The following is an 18,774-nucleotide window of genomic DNA, read 5'->3' on the forward strand; positions in this document are numbered from 1 at the left end:
CAAAATCCCAGCTTTCATCTCTATGTAATGTTGGCCCTATTCCATTTATTTGTTCGAAGTTCTTTCTCGCTGATATTCATTGCTCTCTTTCTTTTTTGTTATTTATTTATTTCATTATATTTATTCGACGATATGCTTTGGTGGTATTTTTTATCGGTTTTCGAAAAGTGAACACTTTTCAAAGCACACTTTTTTTTTTGGCAATGTTCAATGGTTCACATGACACGGTAATAAACGTGAACAATGTGCCATGATTACTCTTATAATTGAAGGGCTGTAGGGCAAAAAAAAAGACTAACAAAATATTTTTTAAATAAAAATCTAACGACAACATCAAATATAGCAGACAGTCGTCGTCATGCTGTAAATTTTCTCTTTTATTTGTTAAGGGATCGTGTTGATAAACGTGTGCGTGAATGAAATATTCAAAGATTTGGTCACATTGTACGATTATTACACAGTCACTGTAAATCCCAATGGAATATTTTTTGAAAATGTGTTGCGCACTGAAAGCGATTCACAAGCGAAAACACGTTTCTCTTTGTTTTCATGTGCACAGCAAATCGATGTCAAAATATTGTGTTGAGAGAGGTTTGTTTGTTGCTCGAAGCACGCGGACGGAAGTTGTCCTTCCCGATGCCAAAATGTCAATTTTCTATACTCCGTTCGGTATGATTGATCTCACGAAACATTTAAAAACGCTTAGAATTCAGATGATTATAAAGCATTTAAACGAATAGCAATCAACACCAGCTACACACAAAAGTATTGAAAGAGAAATGCGCACGGATTTTTGTTGTTGTCGTTGTTGTTCGTACTCTCTGAAATTCAATTATCGTCATTTTGAGACACAGTCTCAACGTGATCAATATATTTTCAGCGATCACTTGTTATCATCATGCAATCACTACACAATTTTTTTTCTCTACATTTGATTTTTTTCGAATATGAAATGTTCAACATATCAGCAGGTTTTGTTCGTTGCCAGAAAATTCCGGGTATACAATTGCTTGAAAAAAAAAAAACGGAGAGCTATTTAGTCTACGTAAAAGCTGATAAATGGCTATGTATGTGCACATCGAAAGTGTTTACACTCTTTAATCTTCGATTCTCTTTTGTGGCAAAGAAAAAAGTATTTTGGTGCCCTGAAGCCTTTTTTTGTCATCGTTTTGTTTAGACACTTGATCCACTTTTGGCGTGAAGAGTTTAATGTTAATTTATGACTTTTACGCGTAAAACGTAATCTATATGTATTTTGTTCACTGTCCGTGTTTTCATCATCGGTTTTTTTTTATCTTATCAGCCAATTGTACTACCTTATGTCATATCACATTAAAACCAAAGCAAATAGTCTTACCGTATTGGCTGTGTATTTTTAATTACCAAAAACTAAGAAAATGCATTGACTCTCTTCATTCAAAATAAGGAATTATTCTTATGAAACTTTTCACGTGACAAAGAAAAAATGCATTTTAGTTTTTAAAAAAATAATCAAATGAATTCAAATATGCTCTAGATTAGGGCCAGATATATCTGAAACAAACCATGAACAACAATGTACATCTTAATATACCAGATATATTGTTTTGGATAGCATAAAATGTCGATTTCGTATTAAAAGTGTCTACCAGTAATTTCCGCATAAATCTTGATATCATATACTTCACCACATATATTCGAATCGTCTAAGCACGTTGACTGTGCATAACCAAGAGGCAAAAACAACATTTCAAGACGGATGCTCCCAATTGAAAATGATATTTGAGAATAGATTTCTTGCATATTGTAAGCATAAAGTATTGTGTGGTCGGTATGCGTCAAAACTATGGGATACTAGATACGTAATTAGTCGTCATTGCCGGCAATGTAATGAAGCGGATACTATCCATTGCAATGATAACGCTTAAAATATATAGACCTTTGAATTAATTGAATCTTTTTCTTGAAATTAATTGAAACCAGGTATTCGTTCGCATCTCATTTTAACGCGTGCACATGTAAAAGTAATCAATTGTTTGTTGCGAGAAGAATCGTCACATTATTAAAATTCAAAAAACGATACAAATCGAGTATAAGTGAACAAAGCAAGCGAAAGAGAAAGAGAGATTGAAAGCAATATAGCAATCATCAAATCCGAGCCGAACCATCACGCTTACATTGCATTTGAAACGTGATGTGTGTTATCGTGAGACGAACAAAACGTTTGTCAGCTAAATCAATTTATTTCATAAGCAACAGTTTATTCAAACAAATTACTGAAATAAATAAGCTAATTTTAATCGCTTCGGATTTCGCACATCATAACGAACAAACCTGATCAAAACATTTCACAAGCGATTTTGCTGGCAAAAACTGGATACCATTAAATACAGAATCGCGCTTACACACACACACACATACACCGCAAGTAGAATTTTGAACAATACATCGAGAGTGTAATATAAATTCGAAATGCTTTTTGACGGATGCAAACTATCATAAATTATTTATGAGAAAATGGAAGAATAATCATTGGCGACTCAAATTTTATATTGTTGCTTTTACCAATAAAGCACGTGTTTGCGAATTAAAATCAAAACATTTGAAACACCAAAAACACATATATGTATCGCATAAATTAAATGTATTTTTAGTTCAACGTGACGTTTTCGATGCGAATTTAGAAAAAAAAAACATTAATAAATTAATTAGAAGGATTAAAATCGTGCTCCAATGGATTAAAAGCCACTTTTTGATGTTCTCGTTTGCGTTGTTCACTCTTTAACGCGGTTAAATCTGTGGCATTGCTGCTTTTCATCTCATTTGAAATGATATGCTTTGGATATTTTGAATCCCACAATCGTCTGTCACACAGAGAATTCAGATCGGAATCAATTTCGAAGGTGGTGCAAATATTACGAACACACATCACATGCATGTTGAACGTAGAAAATTCAAAATGTATTATCGAAAATCGTGTTCGCCTCAAATTTTGAAAAGAATACAACAATAAAACATAATAAATGTCATTCCGAGGTTGCCGTAGGTGTTTACTGATTACGTTTTATATGAAATATTCAAGTGGTTTCGTTTTTTGATATGTTTATAATTTGAAAAACAGTATGGTGCGGAAGCGAATTGAAACATTTATAAAAGCATAATAAGTTTTTATTTCGGTTAGAATGCAAAGTAATAATCACAATCAATGGCAAATTTTAGAATAGAAAATACGCTTTTTGAAGACGAGTGATTTTAGCAAAGGTATAAAGCATCAATAAAAAAAAATTCCCTGTGAGAAAAAGAAATCAACTATGTGATTAACACGAAGCTATTTGTTATTCGAAAATACTCGACGAACTGTCAGTTAAACATTTTTCACAAGGGATACTACACACATTCCATTCAAAATATAAACAAATAAAAGGCGCTACCCATTCCGTCATAGTTGGTTATTTTTAATATTTGACTTTGTGCAAAAATGAGAAATAAAACGAGAATAAGAACGGGCGAATATGAACGCAACAAAATCTCATTTGAGGCAAATTTCGATAGTGAGAGTAAATAAGAAGAAGCAGATGAAGAGAGAGAAAGAGGAAAAAAGAACGAAAGCGTCAAATTTCTAAATGCCCTTGTGCAATACGCTTTTGGATTATGTGTCCTAATGTAAAATTTCTCAGCCCTTCAATTGATAATGAGATTGGCGTTGACGCGTATGTTGATGTCATGTATATTTAGCTGACACACATTTTCTAAGTTGATGATAGTACAGGGCAAATAGCGTGTATACTGAACGGGGAGAAGTGCTTTCCTTCTAATCATATGAACACAACGAAATCTCGCTTTGATACAATGTTATGGTTCTAATCAATTCGAAACTCGAATGACTTTTCACTCGGTCAGATTCTGTTTGATCTGTTGTTGTTGTTGTTGGTTTTTTTTGTTGTCGTCATAAAAGTGTATGGATCTCAACCTTGATCATTTGACACATCTTGTTTGCTGTCTTTTCTGGTAAGCGTTTCCTCAATGAGATAGAGTTTACTCTAAGCGTAAACAAAATGAAAATTGGAGATTAAATTGATGGTGCAATGCAAGATTTATTCCAATTCGTTTTTTTGTTGTTACTTTAAATTTGATTAGACACACACACACTTCATTGTCAGTTCGAAGCAGTTTCATATCACAAAAAAGCGTAAGAAAAAAAAACGGCTTGACAAAAAATCGAACGTATGCCGAAAATTGATATAGTATCTTAACGATGGACGATGATTAGTGTGAATGAGATCAGTGGTGTGATCAGTTTTTGCATGGCTTTTGCGTGCTCCAAATGAGTTTTAGAGAAAGAGAATTACAGCACATGAGCCTCTTGATCTCTGATTGAAGCATTTTATCAATTTTGGTTTTTGTGCCGTTATTCGCATTTTGAAATTTTTCCATTTGCAATGGCACTTTCGTTTACACTTTATTCTTACTATCAAATCAATCGGTAAATGACGATTTAAGGACAATGTGATTTTTTCTATCCCCTATATAAATACCCAATTCTCTTTTGTTTTTGCTTAATTATTGTTGTTGTTCGTTTTCAATTACATTCGGTGAAATCAAAGCGCGTAAACAACGTTTGTGTTTCGTCTACATACAACTTAAAATGCCGACTCAACAAATTGTCTGACAAATAGTGTGAAATTTTTCATCGAAAATATTTTCATTCTGATTCACTTGATTTAGCCGCAATGCAGTGAAAATATGAAAACACTGACACTATGAATGCTTCTCTTTTCTCATAAGCAAGTTTAAAGCAAGAAATATTCAACAAATTAGATTCATATAATAGCACTATACACCGTTTGATTCCTTTTTTGTATAACATGTAAATTTATGAGGAAAGAGAACAAAAAAAACTGCACAATGGATGTGCCAAATGAGATAAATCAGTTGTGGCCGGTTGAATTGGTTTGTTGCTATCGTTTTGAATAGAACAATGACGCACGTCCCGTATTCATTGGTTTTCACTTTTGTTTCTGTCACTTTGCTCTGCACAAATCTCATCGAAACGCATTCGGATGAGAATATTTTTATAAATTTCTATTCAGCTAATTAAATGAAGCAATGCTGTTTAAAATAAATGTATTTGTCTTAATTAAGTGATTTTGAGAAATGAACGGTAAGCGAAAAAAACCAGATCACACATCCACAAAATAATGATATATGTTGGCGTAAAAATTCAGAAAAACAATATTCGGAAATGTTTTTTTTCTATAATTTTTTTCGTGATCGTTGCTGATTTTTGGTAATTTCAAATTTGACTTGCCTATACTAGTATTATATTAACATATTTTGACATTTTTTACAATTTATCGTCGCCAAACAACGACGTCATAAATTGGGGACGCTTCGGTTGTTACTGTTTACTGTTGTGAATATATTCGCAAAGTGGTATCTGACGACAAATATTGTATATATGTATATATAGTGCCGTCAGAAAGTTTGACACCAAGCAAAAAAATGTCATACAATTTCATACAAATTGACGATTTTTTGGAGCAATATTTAATATATTTCAGAAAGATCTTTGATGAGCTAGACTCATAATTTTTTGCACACTTATTGTTCTATTTACGGAGAGTAAACTAGTGAAGTTTTACCAAAAAATATCCGTGTTTGCACTTTCAAGAGTGAAAAAGGATTATTTTTCATACAAAATGTGTCATTTTTCACACTTGAAAGTGCAAACCTCGGATACATTTTAAACGCGTAGATATTTTTTGGTAATACTTCACTAGTTTACTCTCCGTAAGTAAAATAATAAGTGTACAAAAATTTGGGTCTAGCTATTTGAAATTGTATGAAAAAAATGAGCTTGGTCTCAAATTTTCTGACGGCACTGTATATATCTTTCGAACAAAAAAAAAATGTATACACTTGCCGCACAAAACAACTGGCCAAAATGATAGAAGCGAGCAATGTGTTATGCTTGAAGAAGGGAGAGAGAGAGAAATATGTATCGGACGCTTTGCTATTATTCAAGTTTAAAATAAACTTTGGACTTAAAACGCCTATATTTAGACGTGATTTTTTCCTTCTCTTTTTTCACTATGAAATATGAATTGTTTTTATAAAAATTGATTTACGTAAACCAGTTAAAATTAGTAGTAAATATAAAATTGAAAATATTATCAATGTAATACAATGCCATGAATGAAATATCTGAAATAATTGATGCTTTATTTTTGTCCTTTAGATGTTTTTAAAAATAACCCGAACAATCAAAATATACATGAAGATTTTTTTTCGTTGTTTGGAAGTAAATACAATGTACCATAAATTGATCGTACCGAATTGTGAATGCCGAAGAGAAACTGTATATGATAAAATATAGCGAATATATGAAGTGTTTGTTTGTATCAAATGACGAATACATTTCACTTAAGTACGCATGCTCCGATACGACTGTCTCTTTCTAAATCGTTCAACGGTACTCAGATCATCTAATGCTCACATGAAAAACATGTGCCTGCATGGAAAAAATGCTTAATGCACGTGGCCAAAAAACGTGACATCCAGAAAGTACACACAGAATTGCAATTGTTAATTCAAATGTATTCGTGGAAATTGTGCTTTGGTCGTTTGTTGATACAAAATTCTTACATTTGGTTCTGGATGTTGTTAGTTCTATCTAATGAGCGTAAATTTATAGTCAACTATTAAAACCATATTTAATAAATGAGATATTGGTCGGAACTGGATGATAAGCAGCTGCTGATTAGTTGTTGATGAATGTTTATATTGTAATGTAACATCGTAACCACACTTCTTCTAGTATCAAGTGCCACATCGAAAGCCACGAGTGCAACGGGGATGCAAATTGGCTGTCGTTTTGAATCAAATATAACCTGATTGACGAAATGGATGTTTCACGCCATTTGATTGTATCTCTTATTCAATATCACCAATTCCACATAAATATTATTAATTTTAATTATTTATACACAATTTAATTATAAATATTTGGAGAATTAATAGTCTTTTAAAATGCAACAATGTTGTTAACACTATTCTAATTTCCATTCAAAAAAATAAATAAATTAAAACGTCGAATGCTATATGACGTGTTTGTTAAAAATTCAAAATATAAAATCATCACTGAAGCAATGAAACTGTTTCCTGGTATCCATTTTCTTGTTTAAAATTTAATTGTTATGCGTATTTTCTGGAGCAACCGTTTTGGAGCAACATGTCAGAAAATTCAATTGTTTCCACTTACCGGTTGTTGTTTGAATTGGCTTCAACTCCAGTTCCAACTTTGATTTCGATTCGATTACCATTGTTTTCGATTCTTTCTCGTTGACTGTAATTCATAGCTTTTTCTCATTCTCACGCTCGTTTTTGGTGTGTCACCACGTTTAGGGGATAGTTATAAATAAATAATGGTGCAACACATGAATTTCCACGTGAGATTCAATACAATTAAATCTATATTCAGCTCGTTTGTTATGCATAAAATGACAAACGGCTCACAAGCGCAATCCTCGTGACTTAAACTCCACCCCCAAAATGCGAATGTATTAAATGGCACATTTACCGATGTACCGATGTCAATATCGTTTCTGTATCGCTTATGAAGCCCAAGGTAGAAAAATTGAATTACATTATACGAATGTGCTTTCTTTGTCGCCGCATATATTGTTTTTATGGAGAAGTTTGCCTGAAGAACAAGCTCACGCGCGGCATTTCATTAAAAAAAGAAAATGAAAGAGAATGATTTTACAAACGAAAGAAAAGTACAACGAATCCAAAAGGGAAAAGAAGAGAAGTAATCTCAAGCTCAACTACACAAACATTAGATTAGATCCAATAAACAACAGTTTATCATCCACATTTTAAGGTGCCATAGTACTGAACTGGCAATTCTCTCAGCACTTTACCATTTTAATTCGTCCAAGACAGACGTTTTATCATCGTACACCACAATCTGAGCACTCTATTCTGTTTTATATATATTATTGTATATGCAAATCGGCAAATGCATTACTGATAAATAAAAAATTATATCCTTTTTTTTTCAAATAAATTCAGTATAAAATATTAGTGATTTACTTGTGCAAAATAAAAAAAGAATTTTCAGAACAAAATCGGTGTCTAATTAACACGTTGTATGTGAAAAAAAATTCGCTGTGAAAATTGACCGTTTTCTTAAATGGAACTTTATCGTACATTTCACATGAATTCAATTGATCTTTATGCCGGGAGAATTTCTTGATTTAATATTAGAATTTCTTGATATTTTAAATATAATCAGAGCCAGCTCAAGAAAATAAAAAACTAATTTCACTTAAGTTTATTAAAATCATTACATTCAATTATTTTTCGAATTTCGGAAAGAGTGTTTAATAAAAGAAAGTGTAAAAAATGCCAAAAATTGTGATTACAGTTACTAAATCGACGCTTTTTAACCAAACCATTTTCACAATAACATTTTTAAAGCGTTCGCAAAAAAGCGCTACGCTGAACAATATAATTATTGTAAATCGATAAAAGATATCTCATTAAAAAAGACAAACAATTTGAATCGCTGAAAATTGGAAACGAAAGAAAAGACCGAAAGACGGTAGGAGGCGACGAAAAAAAAAACAGTGTGACATTTTATTCAAAATTGAAAAATACCTATGGAACATGTATAGGATGTTAGGGCACAGTTTATGGACTCTTTCTGCATTTTCAGTTTTTCCCCATGTGGTTCCTGTTCGTCCAGACTTTTTTTCAAATGGATCACGTAATTGATTCCAACTTCACCTTCTAAACAAATGAAGTTTCAAACATATACGTTCAACCATAGTGATCAACGTTCTCGATTTTTCGAACAGGTCTAGAAAAAAAATCTGGAAGTAAAGGATAAAAACTGAAGATGCAAAAAGAGTCCATGAACTGTGCCCAAACATCCTGTGCCAGTTGCATCTCTGAAGATTCACTTTAACAAAAAATATTTCTATTAGTGATAAGTGATTATTCAAAATACAAGACGATGAGTGCTTGGCCAACAAATGGCTACCATTCGGTTGAAGCAAGCAGCAATTTTCATAATAATATAACCGAATCTGATAAAACACAATCGGTTAATGACGCAAATAGTTATTGTCAAAATCAAAAATTCGATCATCATGAAAACCATTGGATCGAAAATATGGCTGCACTACATCAAAAAGTACAACACCGTCAAGAAACAAACTATTTTCGAAATCAATGGTATTTCAATGGAGCGACCACAAATTCGTATCATGTGAACGACACCACAATTCCAAATGTTCCAATAACACAACAAAATCAACATGGTTTACTCATTCCTCACTCACATTTTCATTACCCGTCAATGGGTAAGTCAAATTGATCTAAACATTTTTAAACGTCCACAAATCGAACAATTTACTTTTACTGAAACACAGAAAATTGTATTTGAAACCACTTAGATATGCTACTAATAAACTGAATACCGTACAAATAAATTTGATTATTCGCAGTTTTATTTGAAGTTATAATATAATCGACTTTTAATAGAGATAAAAAAACAACTCTCGCACAATGATCGCATCAATTGGTTATCATTTTTCACACCAATTCTACGTGTTTGTTTTTTTGGGGGCGGATTACAAGTTTCTCATGCAATAATTATTTGCAAACCCAATCAAACCTGTTGAGCTTATGTGCCTCGATATGGTACATAGATAGAAAGAATGACAATGTTTTCAAAACATTCGACCGTACAATTTGGAAATTAAAAATCGTTATAATATTTAACTATTATAATTCAAGCAGACTTTTTTTCATTATTATTCGGGCCGGCCAGGTTTTGATATAAAAATTAAGTCTTAGAAAAATTCAAAAATTGTTTTCATAAAGTGTTGATCACCAGTTGATTTTCTTTTGTTCACGTCAATAATTCGTTTTTCTGCTGTTCAAGTGTTCAATTATCACCAATCTTGCATTGACCGGCTGTTTTTTGTACAGCATATAAAAGTCAATGGGAAAAAAAGCTGGATTCGAACAAATTCAAAATCATAATTTTGAATTGTATCATCGTCAAATTAGATCATTTTTTTTTATTTCAAGTACATCACTAAAATTTATGAAATTTGAAATGTTGTGTAGTTTATTGACAAAAAATATGAAAGCAAATATGTATTTCAGAGAATACCACATACATACAGTATAGATGGATGAATCCGCATAGTAACAGGCCCATTTTACAAAGCACGGCAGTGACAAGAAACGACCGAAGCGCACGCATGATGAACTATAGCAACCCTATTGGTTGCTGGTACAAATTTGTGCTGAATAATTATTCAATGCTGCGTTGCCCAACTGTCACTACTGCCATGCTTTGCCATTTTAAATCGCAACTTCAATAAATGCCACGAAATGTATCAAGATATATCATATCAAGCATAGAAATCCATCTGACGGTATTCTCTGACATTTTGTTTGCATTAATTTCGTCTCAAATAATCAAGTTAAAAATAACTATATAGTTTATATTCTCAACGGCGTTAAGTCAACGCTTGTCATCGAAAAAAACTTTTCTATGAAATGTATGGCAGTAAACAATGGAGTTTTGGATCTAAAACATCTGAAACGCACTACTGGAATCGAAATTTGACTCAATAAATTTTATATATATATGCAGCGTTACATAATTGTATCTTTTTCCACGCTTTTACTTTCTTTTCATTTCCAGTTAATTTATTTCATTTTATTTTTACTTTTACTTTATTTTTGTATTTATATATATATTTCGAGACGCTTTGATTGCGTCTTAATGATATGGTTTATACGGAATAATTGTTGTCGTTTTAACAAAAAAAAAAAATTTGACTTATTAACGGAACATCGTGAAAGAAAAGAAATATGTTCAAAATGTTTCAGAACTACCACAATACAAATATGCGTGGATAGATTAACACAACAAATTAATCGAAATTTACCTATACTCTTTCAATCGAATAAAAAAAAACGAAAAAAAATGATCGCATACCACGATAGTTTATCTGGTTAGTGGCGGCGTGCTATTTTACACGGTGCAGAAAGTTGATTTCCATTTTAATCGTTCATTCAAATGAGAGAGGAAAAGGCAATTTGAATGGTTTTAATCAACAAACTTTTTTTTAGATCCGGTCCATAACAATTTTGAATAGTGTTCAATGTTCAGCTATCGTTGAAATAAGATATGAACAAAAGAAAGACGGAATCGTGTGTGTAGGATTTTAATAATCCAACAATGTGCACAGCACCTGTCGTTTTCGAGACGAAACGATCACTGCCGATACAATTGTTGAATCGATTTGGTTTATTTTATTTTTTTTACCTTGAAATCCAATTTGTATAAGGGCAATGATAACACATTTAAATGGGTCAAATTGTTGTATATAATATGAAAAAAGCCCAGAAACTAAAACATTCTATGAACAATGCACATGCTGCGCATTGTTCACTTTATTTATATTATTGCGCCTAATTTTAGGTGTGTTGTCAACGGATTTGCAAAAATGAAAAAAAAAAAACATATCAACAAACAAACTGAAATCGAAATAAAAAAAAGAGCATTAAAGCTTCCGTCTAATTGGATTCAAACGTTTGCAGAGATTATCTGAAACTGCAGTCAGTTCTTATATACTCGTGCGCCACCAACGAAAGCCTAATTGCGCACAACAACAATAGCAATAATTTACAATAACAAAATATAAGAAAAAAAAAAACAAATAAACATGTGATCGAACGCGTGTCACAAAGTTCTAGTTTACAGTGGAAGCCATGAATTTTCTTTAAGTTGAAAAAGTGTTTAAGCTGTGTGGGCGACAAAAATTCAAATAGGGAAAAAAATGAATATAATTATTTATTTCACAATTTGTGGTGAAATGAAAGCATTTGATGAAAGTAGTAGTACTGGTCCAATTAAAGTGCCATACCAGAGAGTGGACCACAATAAAAACATATTTTGAAAAACTTATATGTTTAATAAATTGGCGTTTCGTGGTCACTTCAAGTTTGCTTTCTTTTCGGCGGGGCTTTTCATCAATATTTTCAATGGGTTTATGTTGTTTTTGCTGTGTATTAGTATGTGCTTGTGAAAAAAAAAATTAAACTGGCATCAACCTACAAAATTTTTGTTTGACAAATATTTGATTACAAATATTTCGAATCGAGGGACGGATAAAATGTATCGAAAATTTAAAAAATTCCAAAAGATTTACTTGTTTTATGGGATTTTGTCTAATCATATTGACGAAAGCATTTGATGACGAAATTCTAATATTCATTCGTTCACATGGTTTGTGTTGAGATGGTAAGTGATGGTATTTCGATGGTATTCAGCCACGTACTTTGGCTTTTTCATTTCCATTTCTTTTCTTTTCATTTGGCTCTGTGTGTGCCGTTACTCAATTTACCAAACTTACACACATACAGACGCACAACCAAATATGCCAATGAATTCTTTCTCTTTCTCCACGCTCGCACAAAGCAACAACATTAATTTACCTCCAAATGAATACCAGTTACCGTAGTGTCTGTGTTGTGCTTTCAATAATTTACTCAAGTCTTTATTTTGTTCGTATTTTCTCTTGCCGCCACTCATACACCGTGTCTCATTGTAATGGTCGGTATGATTTTTTGCGTTCTTTTTTCTCTCTCTCTCTTCATTCGTTTCTTTTCATTTCTCTTCTATTTCACGTACACACAATCGATTGGTATAGCATGTGTAGTACAATAGACACATAGTCTCTCACTCTCTCTCTCTCTCTCTACATATCTCAGACACACACATATACACATACAATTGATCGATGTTTTTTTTTAAATATGTAGATGAATTTATACCGGTTCGCACATTTCACTGGAGCTTGTATTTGCTATCACTCAAAGTATCTCTCTCAATTCCAAATGAAAATGAAAATGGGCGCAACAGAGAAAGGGAAGTAGAGAAAAGAGAAAAGATATAGAGAAAGAAAAGTAGCGAAAATGTATATCGCACTAGTAAGCAACATCAACCAACAAAGCACAAAGCGTTAAGCCGAAGAGCGAAAATGTGTTGTGCGCTTTTTCAAAGTGCCTGCTCTTTTTTTCATCATCACTCACTTTTTTTCGGCGCTGAGCAATAACGAACAGAAGAAGAAGTAAAAAAAACTATCGGATTTTATTTATTATTGTACCGCGCGCCGTAACAAACGTGTGTACATTGAAGTGGCTGCTCCGGACAAGCAACCACATTTCTCCATTGTCGTTCGAACGAAGTCGACAATTTGTGGATCGAAATCAGTGTCTTTCGTTTCGTCCATCCGAAATTTATACACCATCACTCAAACACAGATCATTTGGATACGAAATTTCAATTCGTTTTTAAAAACAAATCTATACATTTCCTCGTATTTAAAATTTAAAAAGAAAACACTTTTGTTATCATCAGTCAATTCAAATATCCGTTGATCTCGTGCAACGGTTTACCCGAAACCGAAATTATTATTATCAGTAACAGTGATTTCGCGTTAAATGAACAAACACTTGAACGAAAAGGGAAAAAACTCAGTGATCTGGATTATTTGCAGCCATCGACAAGCAAACTCCAGAAAAAAGATGTCAATGAATGTGTGGAAAGTGAACGATACGAATAAAACTGCTTAGAAGAGACCATTTCCGTATTTAATATGTGTGCGCATCCAAATTTTTGATAATGGTTATTGTATTGAAAATATCACTACATAATTCTGTATGGACATACAGAGTTGAAGTAAATATTGGCTTGCACAGAAATGAATGAGATCAATTTTATCCCGAGTGTATATCGCTAGATCGACTTTTAAATACATTGAGTGTGCATTATATTTTTATCGATTTCATGTGAATTATGTGCTCGATCAATTTTCCAGCATATAAATAAAATTTCACGAACATTTCACTGTGCTCATTGACATAAAAGGACTTTGATTCTTGTGATTTATATTGCAGGCATTTGCATTGTTTATTTATTTGAAAAAAAAAAAAAAATATTTGTGTGTGTGTTCAACATGGCATTGCTGTAATTTAAATGTGAACAATTTTTTTTACAAAATGAATGTTGATGGACGAATTTATAGCAGGAACAATACGTCCAGATAATATTTAAACAAAATCAAAACAATCGAAAGATCAATTCAATTTTCGTGTACTTTTTTCGCGTTTGATTAAGGTGAAAGTGAAAGTGTCAAAAAAATAAATAATTTCGGAACGCAGAGTGATATAAAGACACTGGGATTATTTACGCCGGAACAAAACGGCATTAGATTCGACTACAAAAAAAAAGAGAGGAAAGAAAATACTCAGTGTCATATCGTTGACACAAACCTATGACCAAGAATGGATTATCAGTTACCAGCTCAAAATATGTCAATTGTTGTTGACAACAACGCAAATGGCAATCCAACAGCACAGCAACAATTGCAACAGTTGATGCTTGTCAACAGCTGTAAGGATGAAGTTGCAAAAAGAATATCTATGTGCTTTGTCCAATTTTGATACGAACTCATAAAAGAGAAACTGGCATTAATCAAGTCAGAACATTTCATTTTATTATTGAGATATGGTTATGATGCACCTCATTCGCTTCTACACTTTTTACCGAATTAAATTAATAAAAACAAACATGTTCAATTTTCATATCGATTTGCAAGTGCCAATATTCATGTCTGATGATCGTTTGAAATGCTTCTGACTTGAAATGTGTTTTGTTGTTGATTTCTGTCAAAGTTTTGCCAAAGCATATTCGAATTTTGCTAAATACATTACCGTTTTGCATTACAGCAATGAGTAGCAATATCATAACATCGATGCAACCACCTCCGCCGCCACCTCCAAACGTCAATGGAAATAATAATAATAACAACCCACCCTTGGGGTATGATATGTCAACCAAAAAACTCATTTTTTTTCATTGGTTTCTATAGGAAACACATCATTTTCATTACAAAATGATGAATTGATTGAGGTTCTTTGAATAAGTTCTTGGCGAATGTATAGATCATAGTCATTTTGGAACATATATATCGAATATGCAATTTACTTTCGCATTGAAATTGTGCGCAAATTGAAACATTGCTATTTCTGAGCATTTCGATATATATGTTGCTACAAAAGCAATCGTTTATAAATTTGCTGGGATTTTATTGAAAGATTCCATTTGTAATGTCAATTATATCCATCGTTAAATGCTGATCTTTTTGTACAGACCGTTAGTCGCACATAATCTATCGATACAACAACAAGTGGACTCAAATCAACATCTTCACCATCAGCAACATCTACATCAGCAGCATATACATCATCATCACAATAACAATAATCCACAGTTGTGGCGTCATTTCGAGGGTTTGTGATTCCATCATTTTATTTTGATCATTTTTTTTGTTTTTCATTTTAAATTTTACTTTTATTTTCGGGTAAACTGACATACCTACAGAATTTTACAGTTTATCATTATTTGAGACTTGTAACCAAGAAGATCTTTTTATTCTATTTAAATGTTTATTCGAGAATAAACCCACTCTCTATCTGTCTCTCAATATGTTATGATGGAACCACCAACAATGAATTCAAATTTATCGAAAACAAATGCACCCTTTTATAATTGATTGTCTTATTTGTGATCATAGAATGTTGTATGTGTAATATTGTCGTGTGTGAAAGTCAATGTAGCATTTTTCCTTTCTTTCTTTCATTATTTGTCTATCTTTCTGCCTCTTTATTTACCTTTATCGTACATTATACGTAGACATTTAACAAAAATCATTATCGTGAAAAATATTTTCGCCGAAAATTTTCAACGTTTTTCACGTATTTTTCTCTCGCGATCATTTCTCGCTAGTTTTCTTTCTCTCTATCTTCACATATAATTGAACTATTCAAAATAGTTTCAGCTAATTGGCCCAGTCAACTCGATTTTGTTCACGTATATATCCGACCGTGATTTCGTTTGTGGCCATTGTGTTATTAGCAACGCCAAAAATTTCGTTTTCATTTGTATAACTTTCGTTTAAGTTAAATTACCAAAAAAAAAACTTTCACTTTTTCGGGTTTCGTTCCTTTTTTGTTGATCTTAAAAACTGGTATTATATACATGGCACACCGTAATGATGACGATCGCAAAAGAGATCGAAAGTGTATTTTATTTATAAATGAAACCAACACGCATGTTTCGTTGTATGTATGTATGCGTGTTCATGTGTATTGGACCTTTTTGGCAAGATGAAAATTGAGCAACAGATAGAGAAAGAGAAAATGCCAAAAATGACGACGAAGAGAAATGTTAAAACGAAACACGTTAAATTGCTGCTCATTTTTGGCAATTTTGGTAGTGCTTTGCCAAGGCATTTGCATATACATGTGTCTGCATTGTTGTTTATGGGCCTACGGTTTTTGTTGTGTTGATGGACACGCATTTTGTCAATGTACAATACATATGAGACTAATTAGCGGTATCTATCCATCTAATGCCATAGATTTACACGAAATTATTTGACTCATGGAACGCATTTTTGGGTATTTTATTTAATTTATAGTGTTTTTTTATGTTGTTTGTCTATGCTTTAATTTCATCTGTTGAAGTAGTAGCATTCGACTACATTTCATTTTGATATTGACCACTTTCGCACAAATTTAACACACTCGTTTTACATTCCACAACTGATCGAATAAAAGTGGTCGCGACCACCCTTTCGCTTCGGCTAAAAATATGCGAACATATATACATATATCCAGGGCAGCGACTATTCAAGATATACACTTTCTTTTTTTGTCGCTGCCAGTGTTTTAGTGGGTATACAATTTTTTTTTCGGCGGCTTTCGCATTGCCATATCCGTGTTAGGTGCATGTAAATTAGATTAAAGTATATGGAAATGGCTTTCGATAAGGATATAGTCGTTCAACTAATGTGGCCAATAAATTTTATTTATGATTATTATTCTTGTACGCTCCAGTGAACAAATCATTGCCAATAAAACACAGACAGAAAAGAGAAAAAAAAAGCATTTTGTACACTCAATGCACAGAAATACCCACACCCACACTGTTGTGCCCCTTGAATTTGATACGTATCTAATAAATTCGTTAAATCTTATCGTTGCACCGACTCTTCCGGCTTCTTTGTACTTTAATCTGAATTACTTATGCTGTGATTATGAGTAAAATGTAGATGAACCGATATGGATAACGAATAACTAAACTAGATGAGAAACAATGAACACTGCAATTTCATTTGCTGCATATTCTTTAGAATTGAAGTCGCATATCTTTTAATTTTTTTCTTTAATGCTATAACCTCTATTTTTTTCAACATAACATAACGAAACTATGGTATATTGTGTGATGTGGTTGAGCAATGGATAACAAATATATGGAAAATAAAAAGCAAAGCATTTTTTAATTGTACTTGATGATATTATGATTAAATCGTATACCTGTCGTCATGTCCGTCACTGTTGAGGTTGAAAAATGAGCACATAATGCATTAGAAATTAGCTCATTTCCATATTTATTCATTTCCATGTAATAACAATAATTCAATTCCAAGATAAAGTAATGGGCTCGTTTTTTCAACGAAAGTGACAAACATAAATCGATATATTCACGAAATTGAACAATTTGATAATCGTTGCATGTGCCACATACACAAGTGCATACATTATATGCACATTTTGCCGCATGCATTTATGTGCGCGCACAAAACTGAACTTTGATCTAACAATAGCCCACAGAAGCTTCAAATAATCGAATCCATCGAGTCAATCATGCTTACGTATAAATCAGAGACCACCACGAGCAGAAAGAGAACTTACTTCAAAAGAAGAAAAATAAAACGAATCAAGATGCAAACACGAAATGTACACACATTGTAAAATCAGAGAAAAAGAGAGAGAGAGAGAGATAAAAAAATGTTTATAGTATTATGCATAAACTAGTGACACATAAACTTACTTTCGTCTGAGAAATTATTTAATTATCTATTTTTACAATTTCCCCTTTTGAAATTACAAAATCGTATGTGTTTTACGTGTAACATTATTCGAGTGCAACGACGACAACAGCTACGGCAACCGTGTGCAACAACAGCATGCAATGAACGGTGCATACAAAGCAAAATGCAGAAAAGAAGATTGAAGTAAATGCAACAGCAGCAACAACAAAAGCAGAAAACGAACCGAAAAGAAAACCATATATATATGCAGTATACAAATCGTAAAGAAAGTATGTGCAATAGGGAAAAACGGCCGAATCAAACGAAGAAGAAATGAAAAATAAGAAGAAGAGAAGAGGACGGCAGTAGGCAAGAAAATAGTACTGTCTGTATAGTGAATTGATTGCTAGTAGCAATGATGATGGCGGTGATCACGACGGCATCGCATAGATAGATATACATTATTTTTTTTGCATAACTTTTGCGAATGCAGTACATATACGATATTATCACACAATACCATTTTCGTTCCGTTTTTATGAGTGAAAGAGAAAGAGATTTATATTGCATAGTATTACATGATATTAAGTGTAATGTGTTGAGTGAGTGCAGCAAAGCCAAACGTGTTGAACATACACTGCAACGATGGTTTGGACATTGCACATTCAACAGTTGGCTTAGATGCCAAAATAGATACACATATATGGAAATGATACACACACATACACACCGTACGCACGCACGTTCATTCAAGATATCGGTCAATGCATTGATATTCCAATGTGATTTGCGTTCGAAACCGTGCATCTTTGAATCTAGGCGGTTT

General features: G+C 32.6%; 1 protein-coding gene across 11 annotated transcripts in view; it reads left to right on the plus strand.

The window, feature by feature from the left end:
* The window catches only part of LOC116338827 (hepatic leukemia factor), a 52,981-nt gene that overhangs the window by 17,438 nt on the left and 16,769 nt on the right, over positions 1-18,774 (plus strand). The window contains exons 1-3 of one of the 11 annotated variants that reach the window (XM_031764326.1): positions 13,060-14,464; positions 14,800-14,893; positions 15,224-15,363. The exons of 5 other annotated variants lie outside the window; for them this stretch is intronic. In XM_031764326.1, coding sequence (XP_031620186.1) covers positions 14,356-14,464; positions 14,800-14,893; positions 15,224-15,363 — 343 coding nt within the window. In that variant the 5' untranslated portion in view covers positions 13,060-14,355. Of the gene's footprint in view, positions 1-8,448; positions 8,585-8,969; positions 9,348-13,059; positions 14,465-14,799; positions 14,894-15,223; positions 15,364-18,774 lie in introns of those variants that run through there. 5 more of the 11 variants (XM_031764330.1, XM_031764325.1, XM_031764328.1 and 2 more) reach the window with 5 other exon arrangements.

Source organism: Contarinia nasturtii, unplaced genomic scaffold (genome assembly GCF_009176525.2).
Source record: "Contarinia nasturtii isolate CC-2019 unplaced genomic scaffold, AAFC_CNas_1.1 Cnas_scaffold_414, whole genome shotgun sequence".
Lineage (NCBI taxonomy): Eukaryota > Metazoa > Arthropoda > Insecta > Diptera > Cecidomyiidae > Contarinia > Contarinia nasturtii.